The sequence below is a fragment of the Centruroides sculpturatus genome, unplaced genomic scaffold (genome assembly GCF_000671375.1).
Source record: "Centruroides sculpturatus isolate CEXI.00-Female unplaced genomic scaffold, Cexi_2.0 scaffold455, whole genome shotgun sequence".
Taxonomy (NCBI): domain Eukaryota; kingdom Metazoa; phylum Arthropoda; class Arachnida; order Scorpiones; family Buthidae; genus Centruroides; species Centruroides sculpturatus.
The window spans coordinates 480,903-495,718 of NW_019384559.1; the positions used below are offsets into that span (position 1 = coordinate 480,903).

A 14,816-nucleotide genomic window follows, 5' to 3' on the forward strand; every position below is an offset into this window, starting at 1 on the left:
AATAAATATTCTTATTATTTAATAATTTCATATATTTTTCTACACGAATTTTAAGTAACTTATTTCCGAAAATAAAGTCAATCGTAGCAATTTCAATTGCCAATTATTAGAAGATTAACGTGTTTACATAAAATTGTTGTATGATAAATCGTTTTTAAGCTGTTTATTTGTCATTTTCTTTTTTATCTACTTATTTAATACTTTATTTTATTGCTATTTTTTATCGTAAACTAGTTAAGAAAAAAGTATTTTAAGTTTAAGAAATATTTTTTAGTTATAACAATTGAAGCACTTTTTTAAAATATTTAAAAAAAAATCTTTTTACAATATTAATAAAAAAGTTTATTCTATTTTATCCTAAATAAAATAGACAACAAACATAACTTTATTGGTATTTTCTATAGAAAAGAATGACAAATTTTTATCTCTATAAGCTTATCCTATTGAAAGTAATGTTCGCAAGAAAATTCGTTTTTAACCAAACAAAATCCATCAAAACATTTTATATATGTTTACAATCAATATAGTATAGTTAGGTAATGTTTACAGATTTTCAAAATTTAGCCATCACTCTGCATACATATAAATTATGTTCTACTTCTGCATCCTCTGTGAATACAGAATATCTTTTTATAATATATAAATCTTAAGAGAAAGAACATTTTTTAAAAGATATTTAGAAATATATATATATATATATATTATACGTATCGAAAATTTTAAATCGTTTACTTTAATTTTTTTAATATCAAGCGCTAATTTGTCATTAGCGATCGATATTAATCATTAGCAGAAAATTACAAAAAAAAATCATTATCATTAATGATTTCTAGTAAATCTGTATTTTGTCACCTTAATAGTTTTTCTATTAAAATTATTATTATTATTATTTTTTAACTTTGATTTAATAAAACGATCGTTTCAGTAAATCATCAAAAATGCATTTTCCTTGTCGGTTTGGAACTTTAACAAAAATTAAATTGTCGAATTTGTATTTTTCTGTCACAAGCAATGCCTGTTAACACACATGTTGACTGCACGTTATAAATAGCGCTAATTATCCTCAACAAGAAACTGTGCCACGAATTCGTGAGAGTTTTTTTTCTCCCCTTCCAAAAAATTTAAGTAGGGACAACATGATTATTCATTAATTACAAATAATTTATCTAGGAATTGATAAGACCTACAATTTGCATGCTAATCCCACGCGCAATTAAACATTAGTCAGGTTCATTCAAATTAAAGTAAATCTTGTTAACTCTTCCAAGAGAGGGAAAAATGATAGAGAAGAGTGAAATATTATTTGTAACTTTTAGAATATTCAATAATCTTATATAAATTCGATTTAAAATAGACTTGTTCTATAAAACTTTCAGATAATTCAAGTTATTAAATCATTTTAATATTTAAAATGTTGTTTTAACTTATTAATATTATTATTATTATTAGAAATAAATTTATAAAATCTGAAAGAAAGACAACGATCCTATCTTGATATATTATTGAAAATTCTCTGAGTTTTTTCTGTAAATCCCTCATTTGTCAAAAATTGATGTCTCATTTATCATATTTTATGTCTAATATATATATTTTTAAATATTTTAAACTTGTAACAAAAATAATTTATAAAATTTATAAAATATTTTAAAACAGAAACCATTATACGTTCATTTTAACATTAAATTCGAGTATTTATACAAAGCTTTATTAAAAGTAGAAATAATTCTACAATTTACATCTAAAATGTAACACATTTCCTACAAAATAAGATATTTAAATTGTATATAAATAACAACTTTATATAAATTTAATAATTAAAAAAAATTATAATTAATTTTAAAACATTAAAACTCGAACTTTGTCACGTAAAAATGAAAATAAATGATAAAATTTTAAACTGAATATGACAGAAAATTAAGTGGATATAGAAGAGATATTTTAAGTATGTTTTCAGCTAATTATAACGGATAAAATTTTCAATTAATTTAAATTTATGTAAAAACCGTTCACGCCAAGAGAGTTTAGAAAATTAAATTGTTTAATCAATCATAACTCAAAGAATATTTTTTACTGATAGAATTATAGTAATGTATGATTATACGTGTATTTATTTTTTGTTGTCGCTGGTGCGAACTATGTGTTAAATGACTACGAGGATGTTCTCTTAAGGAATAACAAACATAATGGAAGAACATCTTTTTGATATTGTTCCTGTCTCAAAGGACGTCCTACAGATCACTTGTCTGATGGACAAAAGATGTTCCTTTAGTGAGAAAAGAGATGAAAGAACACCTGGGATTATCATCAGCACCATGTACAAATTTCTCTCCGCATTTCTTTCGGAAAAATATAATTAATCACTATTCTTAACATCGATACTTTTTAAGATTTAATTTGTTAACACAATAAATTCTCCTTAATTAATAATCTTTCTATTATTCACCAAAGAACCGCTTATATAATTTTTTTTCTATTAAACAAATTATATTACGAAGAGAAAGAGTTTTTATCGTCTATTCTAAATAATGCTAGTATACAATTTTATTTCTGTTGCAAAGTAGGAAAATTCAAAAACGACAAAAAGAATTTTTTTATATTTTTTATTTGTAAGAATTGTACTATATAACAGATAAGAATAACGTTCTATACAAGAATAGCTCATGAGATAGAACATCAGAATAGAGGCAACAAAAATTGACTAGTCCACATCACTTCTTGGACAAAAGCCCGCATATAAGAGGATATCAAATTTATGAATGGATAAATCCATGAAAATTCTCTTCTGGCCTGTAACGATATTTCAAACAGAAGAATGTTGAAAATTTCCTAACTATTTGCTGATCGGGAATAAGTATTACAACAGGAAAAGGAAAAGAAAAAAAAATACTGAAAAAAAATTAACATAGAATAGCGATATTTTTACAAGAAGCACATTTTTTAAATTATTTTCAATTTAATTTGTAAAAATAATTTTCTTCTACTTTTACAAAAAAAAAATTGAAAGTNTATTATTATTATTTTTTAACTTTGATTTAATAAAACGATCGTTTCAGTAAATCATCAAAAATGCATTTTCCTTGTCGGTTTGGAACTTTAACAAAAATTAAATTGTCGAATTTGTATTTTTCTGTCACAAGCAATGCCTGTTAACACACATGTTGACTGCACGTTATAAATAGCGCTAATTATCCTCAACAAGAAACTGTGCCACGAATTCGTGAGAGTTTTTTTTCTCCCCTTCCAAAAAATTTAAGTAGGGACAACATGATTATTCATTAATTACAAATAATTTATCTAGGAATTGATAAGACCTACAATTTGCATGCTAATCCCACGCGCAATTAAACATTAGTCAGGTTCATTCAAATTAAAGTAAATCTTGTTAACTCTTCCAAGAGAGGGAAAAATGATAGAGAAGAGTGAAATATTATTTGTAACTTTTAGAATATTCAATATTCTTATATAAATTCGATTTAAAATAGACTTGTTCTATAAAACTTTCAGATAATTCAAGTTATTAAATCATTTTAATATTTAAAATGTTGTTTTAACTTATTAATATTATTATTATTATTAGAAATAAATTTATAAAATCTGAAAGAAAGACAACGATCCTATCTTGATATATTATTGAAAATTCTCTGAGAAGTTTAAGAAATATTTTTTAGTTATAAACAATTGAAGCACTTTTTTAAAATATTTAAAAAAAAATCTTTTTACAATATTAATAAAAAAGTTTATTCTATTTTATCCTAAATAAAATAGACAACAAACATAACTTTATTGGTATTTTCTATAGAAAAGAATGACAAATTTTTATCTCTATAAGCTTATCCTATTGAAAGTAATGTTCGCAAGAAAATTCGTTTTTAACCAAACAAAATCCATCAAAACATTTTATATATGTTTACAATCAATATAGTATAGTTAGGTAATGTTTACAGATTTTCAAAATTTAGCCATCACTCTGCATACATATAAATTATGTTCTACTTCTGCATCCTCTGTGAATACAGAATATCTTTTTATAATTATGTTTACAGTATCTGTTCATTCGTAATTTATATGTATACTCTAATAGCATAATATAATGCTTATATTTATAACTTATATAAATACTCGTATAATATATATATGTAGCTTCTACAGTTACTATAGAAATAGTAACGGTGATAATTTTCCAATAAACTCAGCAGTTGTTTGTTCATCTCCAAATTTTTTCAACGAGAAACCATGACAGGTTTAGATTTTTCGTCTGATAATGAATAAAAATAACTCTTAGGTGTATGTTTTGATAGCACTTTCGCTGTTTTTTCTTCTTTTTAGTACGAGTGTTGTCATTTATAATACATAGAGAAATGAGTATTGCTTTCTAAACAAAATTTTTCAATTAACTATGTTTTATATATATATATAATATATAATAATAAATAATTATATTTTAAAACAAACTGGGTTGTAATTAATGTCGACATATTGAATGTCGTTATTTCTAATTATGTTTTATCTTATGAGTAAATCGTCTAAGAATATAATTAGAACTTTTATCTTTGTTTAAGTTATTCGAGAATAAACTGTTATATTCCTTTTAAAAAAAAAAGGAAAGTAAGAAGCATTTATATTCCGAAGAGAAATGTACTTTTGAAATTCGGGAATACAAAATAGAGCAGTTTTGGAATAAAACTATTGACTTTTCTCTAAAAAAACCGCTGTAAGCTCTTTTTAAAATGTAAACTATTTATCATTCAATTACATATACCGATACAAAAACTACTTACTGACATAAATCAGCTTAGCGCCAAGTGGTTTCAATCCCATTTTTTAAAAAAATTTACCTTTCCTTGAACTGTTGGTACACTTAACTCAATTATCTGCTTAAAATTTATTTGGAAGGATAATTTAAGTTCAAGACGTTTTGATCGATTTAAAACAGCAATTTGTCACTGAACGACCAAATTAAACGCAGCCTCGAACGAAAATTAAAAAAAAAATCATTTTTAAAAAGTATAGGACCTTCTTGATCTTTTCCAGGACAGTAAATGATAAATTCCAAAAGAAAAAAAAAAGTTCTACAAGTTTTTCATTAAATCAATTTTATGTTAAAAGTAAAAGAGAATTTTAATGGGATTGACCTTAAAATTTTAGGATATTGTAATTATCGAATGTTGAGATTCATATAATTAATTTTGTCCCAAACTTTTTTTGGTTAATTTATATCTCCTATGATGATCGTACTTTTAATTATTCAAGATATAGATTTCTCTCCAGAGAGACAAACATGTTGAATGGCATCTCAAGAGATGTAAACATCTTGAATAAATAAATCATAAAGTAATATTTCAAACTTAACGTCTTTCGGTGTTACTTTTACTAATTCATATAAATAATTAAATATTTTAATAATTAAATTTAAACTATNATATGATTAGTTTAAAATTCATGAAATTATAAGTATAGAGACTTTAAATTTTAATTCTCATTATTAAGCTTAATCTATTAGAAAATCAGTACAAAATTACTTATAAACTTCATTTATAGCAGCCGCTAATTATAGTTTTGTAATTAAATGCATAAAACTCTGTCGTATCGTTAACCAGAAGTCATCGAACAAATTTTAATTGATCATTAATGTAAATTATTGAGCTGTTAATGCTTGAGAATTTAGAGAAAAGCCTTATCATTGACTCTATATTTTAATAAAAATCAATAGTTAATTATTTTATTAATTAAAATTAAACTTACATTTATTTATTTTTTAAAAAATGTTACAATTTTTCGTTATATGTTTTAGAAATTAAGGCAAAAATTCACTAAAAATAAATACGTCTAAATTAGTTTGCTTTTTTTAAAAAATTACAGTAAATATTCTTAGATTACTCGTTAATTTCATCCAAGATCAACGCAGTTATGTTTTTTTTTTCATATTTAAGACGTTTTTAACCAGCAAATTAATTTTTAGAAAAGTAACGTATATCCTGTAGTACGGCATATTTTAAATGAAAAGTAATCAGATATGTTCCTTCAACTAATTAAATTTATCGACTTATACATTATATTTTCATTTTAATATGAATAAAATATAAAAATTTTTCGAATATGGATGTTTATACTTAAATTTTTTAAATCTAAATATAAACATTTGACTCGAGCTTAGTATAGAAACTAAGTAACACTAGATTTTACTCGGTTCTACTAAAACCGCCCATGTAAAAATATCACTTAGTTTTTTTAACTATAGTATAAGCTTACTGAAATTTTAAAATTTCAAATTTGAAATCTGCTTATTTTCTACTTAATATAAAACTTTTTTTTTTCTTTAGAAATCTCCAGGATTGAAAGTGGAGAGGAGTTTACATCGGCCACGTTTACTGACATCCATAAAGGTAAATCGATTCGCCTGCAAGTAAAAGTAGTAGTACCTGTAAAAGATCATCCAAATGTAAGTATAGTCGTTGGCACTTGTCCCATTTTGAGACATTTCAGTTAAACAAATAGGCTATGAAAAGTGGATATATGAAACGAGCAAATTCACATTCAAAATATTTTTTCTTGTATGAGATATGATAATGGATATTTTAGATATTTATCTATGATATCAATATAGTCATTTAGTTAAATTATTTATTCTCTTATATATCTGTTTTCAACAATTTTTCAACAAAATTGTACTTCAAAACATTTCATTTAGCATAATCGAATATTTAACGCTTCTATTCAGAAGAGGAAAAGGGAAAAAAAAGAAAAGAAAATTAGTAACAGGTTTCTTTATGTATATTTTGAAAACCGACTTTCCAGCAGGTGTTTACACCAGCAAACACGATAAACAGAAAAAAAAAAACAAATGAAAAGAAAGAGTGAAGATAATTAAACTGAGAGCCTAGTGAAAAAGCAAGATTAAAGACCATGAATATGGATGAGATTAGAAAAGACTTCGGAGAAGGATAACTGTCTATTCAAAATGACAGATATTTTCAATTTAAAAAAAAATCATGATTGATTTAAAGAACGTAATTTTCTCGATTCTATCCTTATAATAGCTATTTTTTACTTTCACATTATTATAATCATAAACCATCATAATATATTAATGTTTTCTAATGAGTTCAATGTATTTAAAAACAATTAGTTAGTGGGAAAAAAATTATGGAAGAAGAATTAAGAGTTCGGGTTACATAATAATCACTAGTTAAAACTTTTAAAAATTTGGATGCTGAAAGAGACATCATTAGTCGTTCAGATAATTAAGAAAAGGAAAGATGAGTCTGTAACGAAAATATAATTGTCTCGAGTGAGAAGACTGTAAAAAGAATTTATTTTTCAATTATAATAGCTATTTTTTGATGCAGAAAATAAAAATAAAAGTTACTATATCTAGAAATAGAAATCGTATTTGATAAATTAATAAAATTATTTATGGAAATTCATCTGATACTTTATTCTTAGTCAAGAAAAATTGTCTTGTTGAAAATTTATATTGATAAAAATAAATCTTTTAAGCTTAAGAATTTTAATCTAGAAATAGAAATTAAATTCTTTGTTTATTTATTGATTTGCAATTTTTTTATTTATAAACCCATCCACTCAAGCAATTATGAAATATAAATCTGTATAGGCCTAATATTTTCAATATATTATACTGTAATTTATTCTATTAAGAGAAATTTATTTGGAAAATCTAAGATGTGACTATCTTTAACTATCAAACTTTTTATAGAAGTATTTCAAAATGTTGTATTTTATTTCATCAAATATATTTTGGATTATATCCCTTTTAGTTATTAAATTATATAATATTAAGCTATTTTATAATGATAACTTTTGATATTATTTTACTAATTATTTCACTTTTGTGTATATAACGTACTTTAAATTACGGTGTATAAGTCTTTAAGCTTGAAAATTCTCGATATAGATATGCCTTACACTGTATCCACACTTCAATTCTACTCTGCTATATATTTGGAGTTTGAATTGTATGAAAGTATAAACTTAAATCAGAATTTTGAGCTAAAAGCCTATCGATTTACACGTTCGGCCGAATTTTACGGTATATCAGTTAATTTTGATTGTTTTCTTCACGATTTTTCTTTAATTATAATAGAAATTTACAATCTTCAAGTGATGAAAATTGCGTGTTTTAATATCTATATATCATATTTTCAACATTAATCAGAGAGACGAGGTGGACCAAGATCAGTACCATATGAATCCTACTCTTTCCCGAAAAATATATAAATAAATTTTTATAATTTTCTTATTATGATTTTTATATTAAATATTAAATTTTGAAGTCTTTTTGCATCTTGAATCCGAGATAAAAAATCTTATTGGCTCTTCTATGTGGGTCTTAGCTTACGATAAACCAAACGTATAAATGCTTCTCACTCTTTTGGATTTTATAATAAACTTATAATAATTTACTAATCTTTATATTTTTCATTCTTTAATAAATTGAGAAAAGTTATAAATTTTCAGGGTTAAATTGAAGTTAATGCATAAATATTAGATAAAAATACTTATTTTCTTTCAATTGTTGTAAACAAAAGAATAGCATGCATTCAAGCATGAGACAAATTGATAATTTTCAAAATATTCTATCTTAATGTTAAATAATTTTAAAAGTTAATCAGAACAAACTTTAATCATTTTAAATTCTAAAATTTAATTTTACTTTTTAATTTAAAAATAACAATGGTGTAAAGATTTCTTAACAGATAAAATTTGAAAAGAAGTTCCATTTATTACAGCAAAACTTTCACTTCAACGCATCTAACTGTAGATAACAAGACTAATTCGAGAAGAAATCGTTTTTGAATGAATTAATTTAACAACGTTTTTATTTTAATTAAGGCTTTTTTCATATATATTTTTTATTTCAAGAAATGGTTCATATTAATTAAAAATTAAAACTAATTTTGTAAACTATTGTAAATTGAAAATAACATTGTTTATCTCTTCAGTAGATTTTTTTTGTGTTAGTTTGTTCATTTTTTACAACTGCTAATTGAATAATTCTATGTAATTTTCCAGTTCATATATGTAGAATGCCCGTATTTAAAATGTTATTACTAGATATTTAATACTACAGAATAAAAAAAACTATAGAATTATTTAATCGTTATGAATTTAATTTGTACAAAAGTGAATATTCGATACACTTAAAAAAGAAAATTAAGTCTAATTAATGTTTTTTATATACTAGAGATTCTACAAATACGTGTAATCGATAGTAATGTCTTATTAAATTCTCTTGTTCTTATCAAATTTTTTCAAAATTAGAAAGAGGAGTTAAACCCTCAAAAATCTTCCGTGTTACAGAACCATAACAATTAAAAATATTTAATGTAGCATTGATATAGAAAAATTTAAAAAAAAATGTTATCTCTTGTTAACTCAGAGAGTTGATTGATAATTTAAATTCCGTGTTATCTTTCAGTTTACAATAAAGTTAAGATATAAGTTTCTTGTTTTCTCCGAAATCCCAAATGGCTAAAGACTTACTGTTCTACGTTTTTATTTATTTGTGAGAGTCAAAACAGATCCCAAGTTATCAACAAAATATCAGACTGTAAGGAATCACTATCTCGGTTAATTTGCATATTAAGAAGATATCTAACTTGTTTGAAGTATGATATAAAAGAATTTACATAAATTTTTATTTGAAATGTCATTGTCCTCTTGACGAAGTTCTGTATCTTCCAAGTACTTATGAAAGTAAAATATTTCTTTAATAACTTTAATTAGTACGATAATAATCTGTGATTCAATTTTTTCCAATATATCTAAAAAATCTACTAGATATATTCTAAACAAATTGTTTAAACGGTGTTGATTAGTGTAATGATTTAGTAATGATGTTTGAACAGTATTGGTTCCGTATTTTGGGGAGCTCAGTACAAAATATAAACGTGGAGCCTATTCAAAACGCCTCTCTATGCGCAGATCCCTGCACCTAAGCTTAGATCTAAAGTTTTCTTTAAATAGTGTATACATAGAATGTTTTACAAAAGAAGCTTCTGTTAACAAAACTTTTAATAACTATACATAATACATATGTATAGTTATACATATATGTAATAATATAAATGTAGCTATGCAAGGTGTCTTATGTGAAGAGTTACAAGCTAATAACTCGAGAACAACTTGAATGATGCAAACCATATGTTTTTTTTTATAATTTTCTATGGTTTTAAAGGAGCTTCATAACAATGGTAAAATTATTTCGCTCCTCGGAAATTTATATTTGAAATTTCAAATTAAATCAAGTGTAAAAGTGTATATTCAAATTGACAAGACTAGCAGTAACTACACTATTTTGTCTGTTTATTTATTTTATTAAATATTCAAATTGTTGGCCACTTATTTTTAAACATTTATTTATTCTTTTTATAAAACTTTGCATGATTCTGCATAACATTTCGTGGCCATTGTAGCACAGGCTTCACATCTTCTCCGTTTGATTTTTTTTCTCTCGAAGTAGGTGGTAGGAACATCACTTTTTTTTCTTGACGTATCTCCGTAGAAAGTAATCGAGAGATGTGAGATCAGGTGAATGAGGGAGCCATCGAACGAGTCCTCCACGACCTATCCATCTGTCACCGAATTCCTAGTTTAATAGAGTACACGTATCTCTGGCAAAACGTGGTGAAGCACCATCTTGCTGAAACCACATTTTTCTTCTCAGATTTAGTGGTACATCTTTTATAGTCGACCGCACAATTGAAAGGAGAGAGACTGAACAATTCTGAAACAACGTAAGCTCCAACTGTGCCTAACTTTTAATTGACTCATGTTATAAAAAAAGTGCTTTAGATGAAAGTTTATTGTCTTTTTTCCGTAGAACCTAAAAATAAACACTTTTCTCTAGAGTTCCATTTGAATTTTTAAAGTTTCCGCCCTACTATGAAAGAGGGCGAAGAATAACATAACTTTTTCATTGTTACGAAGCTCCTTTGAAACCAGGTGAATCCCCTCATTCACCTGATAAAAATGGAAAAAAGACGGTTCGCATAGGTCAAGTTATACTCGAGTTCGTAACACTTCACATTGTACACCCTTTATATAATGAAAGGGTAAAGGAAGAACATTTTAGTACCTTTATCATTAACATCTCTGATTAAAAATTACTTAAAAATTTATAAAATTTAGAATAAAGACAGCTATTAAATTAATTTACTATTGTGGTATATTTTATATTAGTTCTTACTCATTAGCATATCTAAAGATGAGATCAGAAGTGCTTCTACGTTTACAATTTAATTTTCTATTTATTATCACTCTGTTTAGCATTTAAGAAGATAACATATTGACTTATTCGTTGACGCAGTATTAATTTTGGAGTGCAATAACTGTTTTATTGTCTTCATAAATTCTTTTAATAGTAAGGAAACTGAAGTTTAATTCTTACTGTGCAGTACACACCTTTTACTTAATGCTATTTTTATTATCTCAGTATTTTTTTATTACTTAATGAAAATTAACAATAGACCTATATAAAGTAACCCGAATTTATATTTCTTAAGATTTTAAGTAGATAACTCAGTAATATGTTCGTGTATATGTACAGTATTTTAATAATACATTATATAATCCTTTTAATGTTAAATATAAATATATTTGATAATTAACTTAACTATTCTTAGTGCAATTTATTTAATTAATTTAAATATCAGATTTCATCAAGTTGAAATTAGTGCAATTAATTTCAGTTTAATTAGAATCTGGATGCTTTCTATAATTATGACAATGCTAAATGTTAAATCATCTTTCTTTTTAGTTCATAAAATTTAATTTTTATTTTACAAAAAAAAAATTATTTCTCTATGAAAATCGTCTTTAAAAATTAAATAAATTTATGAAGATAATATTATTACTGTTCAATTATTAAATTTCAAAAATCTTTACGTATTCTAAATTTAATTTTTATTTTTACAAAATATGAAAATTTAATTATACTTACAAATTGAACACACTGAATATTAAATGGTAATAAACATAAATTAATATTTGCTATTATAATAAGTAATTATAACTAAGATTTATAACTGAAAAAAAACACTTTATGTTACAAAAGTAATAATAAAAATAAATAAAATCCTAAAAAGAAATATTCTAAAAGGAAAATAGAATGTAAGTACAAATAGCTACTTGCCAATATTACTTTATAAAGTATCTATAATGTAAATTCTTCGGATAAAAAAGCAATTTGAAGATAAACCAGTTGAATGCAACAGTTATCATAAAGACAATGGATTGCTGGAAATGACAGAAGTGGAATATCGACACGCAAAAGGTTTGGCAATAATAAATCTACGATGGATTCGATAAAAACAGATAAAAGACCAAAAGCACAACCCAAAAGATATGTTAGAAGAAGAAGAAAGAAAAATGGATCACATTCTGTGCACGGATATAGGATCCATCATACTCGAAGTTCAGTAAACAGTTATAATGATTGCTGTAATCTATAAAGTAAACTTCTCATTAAACAAAAAGATTTATCTTCTATTCGACATATCAGTAACGATCACACATTATACTTTATTTAATCATAAATGTATTAGAAAAATTTACCTTAAAATTAATAAAACTAAGTATTGAATAATCACTACTACAATTTATTTTAATTAACTTTACAACTTATATTTTAAAACTTGTAATTATATTAATACACCGTAAGAGAGTTAAGCTATGAATAATTTCTATTAATTACATATTTTTATGGTTAGTTTTCGAAGTATATATCTGTTTTTGTGTACTGAAATTTAAGAGTTTAAAATTAAATAATTTTATTAGATACTATTTTAATTATAAAAAATGTAAAAATTCATTTTTATGTTATTCCAGGCAAAAAAAAATTGTTCTTTTGTTTCATTATCGTTATAATTATTGTTATTGTTATTAGAGTAAGGCGAGAAAAATGATTTTAATGATTTTCCTTTTCAGTTTAATTTCGTAGGCAAATTACTAGGCCCTAAAGGAAATTCTTTAAAAAGATTACAAGAAGCAACACAAACCAAAATGGCTGTTTTAGGACGTGGTTCGATGAGAGATAAGGCTAAGGTTAGAGATTTATTATCGCAATTATCATAACAGAGCCGAAAATTACCCGAAAGTTTACGATCTTTTTTTTTTTCTTTTATTCATACTTTAGGAAGAGGAACTTCGTAAGGGTAATGATCCAAAATATAATCATCTAAATGAAGATTTACATGTAGAAATTACCGCATTTGCTCCCGTTTACGAGGCTTATAATAGAATGGCCAAAGCCCTTAGAGACTTGCAAAGATTTTTAGTTCCAGTTTGTATCATCTCGTTAACTTTGTTTTTTATTTTGTCTACGTCAATAATCTTATTGAAATTTTCTTCGTGTTAGGATTATTATGACGAAATAAGGCAAAACCAACTTCGCGAATTAGCTCTACTTAATGGAGAAGAACCACAATGGTCAGACTGTCATCTAGAAGATGGATTGAACAGACTGGGCTGCAATCTGACACCTCCCAGTGGAAGAATATGTCGAGCTGTAGTTAATAATCGAATTATATATAGAAATCCTATAAATTGTTCGAGTCCCGCAGATAAAGATGGTTATGTAAGTTTAAATTAAACATTAATAAGCAAGTTTGACTTCTAAGAAAAGCATAAGTTGATTTTCCTTTTTTCTTTTGTTAGGTTACTGAAGATTCTTATTCTGATCATATATGCGATGCAGAATATTGTGCACTTAGGTAAATCTTATGAAATTTTGCATACATTTCCCAATATTATCAGATTAAATTTATTATAAATTGTATCTTAGAGACGTGAACTGTTATGATTATTATCCAATGCCATCGGAGGATCTGTACGATTTTAAAGATTATGGTTTGTATACAAATGACTTATAATTGTTTGCATTTAAATGCATTATTTTATTAAAACAATGTATAATTTTATACTCGTTTCAGGTGAAATGCAGCATTCAGTAAGAGGTAAGATGTATCGACCTTTCTCGAGAATATTTCGAAGAGATCATCCGTATTTCTCTACACACCGTTAAATGTTCATTACCTTTATGGAGAAGGTAAGACACGAGGAAAAGTAAATCTAGTCGAAACGCCGAATTTAAAAAAAAATGCACAAAAATTTTATGTAAAATTGATTTAATATTTTTTTATTAAAAGAAAAAAATGTTTATGTTAAACTCGATCTCACCAGCAAAGTATAAACGAACAAAATTTCAATTAACATTAAAAAAAATACATTTGCATTTTTTCAAACGAGTTAAAAAAATCATAAAATATAAATTTAATTCGTGAAATAATCTTTTTTTAAAATATTATTATTATTAAATTAATGATATTAAATAATCGTAAAAAGAATGAGAATATAATTTTATTGTCTTATCTACGTATCCAAATGTTCTAATTTTTTTCATTCAGATTTGTAACTCGATTCGCGTTGATATAAAGATAAATATTGCCTAATTAATATAAATCGTGTTTAAGTATATATAACTGTAACGATAAGATGAAAATAAAATTCATGCAAAAAAAAAAATCGTGTTTAACTGTTACTGCATCGTTCGCTGTAAACAGAAAAATAACACTTAGCAATTAAAAATTGATTTTAAGATTAAGTTTCATTAATACAAAAATAATAATTGAATTATTAAATTAATTATTATATTAGGCATAAAATCATTTAAAGTAAGAGCAAAACTACGTTAGTAAGTAACTAATTTAATTAAAAATTTTTCATAAAAATAAATAATTTTTTTATTACTCGTAAAAATTCTTTTGTTTTTTTTTTTCATAAATTAAACTTTAAATGTA

General features: G+C 24.7%; 1 protein-coding gene across 1 annotated transcript in view; it reads left to right on the plus strand.

Annotated features, from left to right (window-relative positions):
- LOC111623939 (KH domain-containing, RNA-binding, signal transduction-associated protein 2-like) overlaps positions 1-14,282 on the plus strand; it is a 22,998-nt gene extending 8,716 nt beyond the window's left edge. The window contains exons 2-8 of the mRNA XM_023366680.1: positions 6,321-6,439; positions 12,946-13,062; positions 13,154-13,300; positions 13,376-13,594; positions 13,675-13,730; positions 13,802-13,866; positions 13,950-14,282. Of these exons, the coding sequence (XP_023222448.1) occupies positions 6,321-6,439; positions 12,946-13,062; positions 13,154-13,300; positions 13,376-13,594; positions 13,675-13,730; positions 13,802-13,866; positions 13,950-14,041 (815 nt within the window). The 3' untranslated portion in view covers positions 14,042-14,282. The remainder of the gene's footprint in view (positions 1-6,320; positions 6,440-12,945; positions 13,063-13,153; positions 13,301-13,375; positions 13,595-13,674; positions 13,731-13,801; positions 13,867-13,949) is intronic.
- Positions 14,283-14,816: the final 534 nt, after the last annotated feature.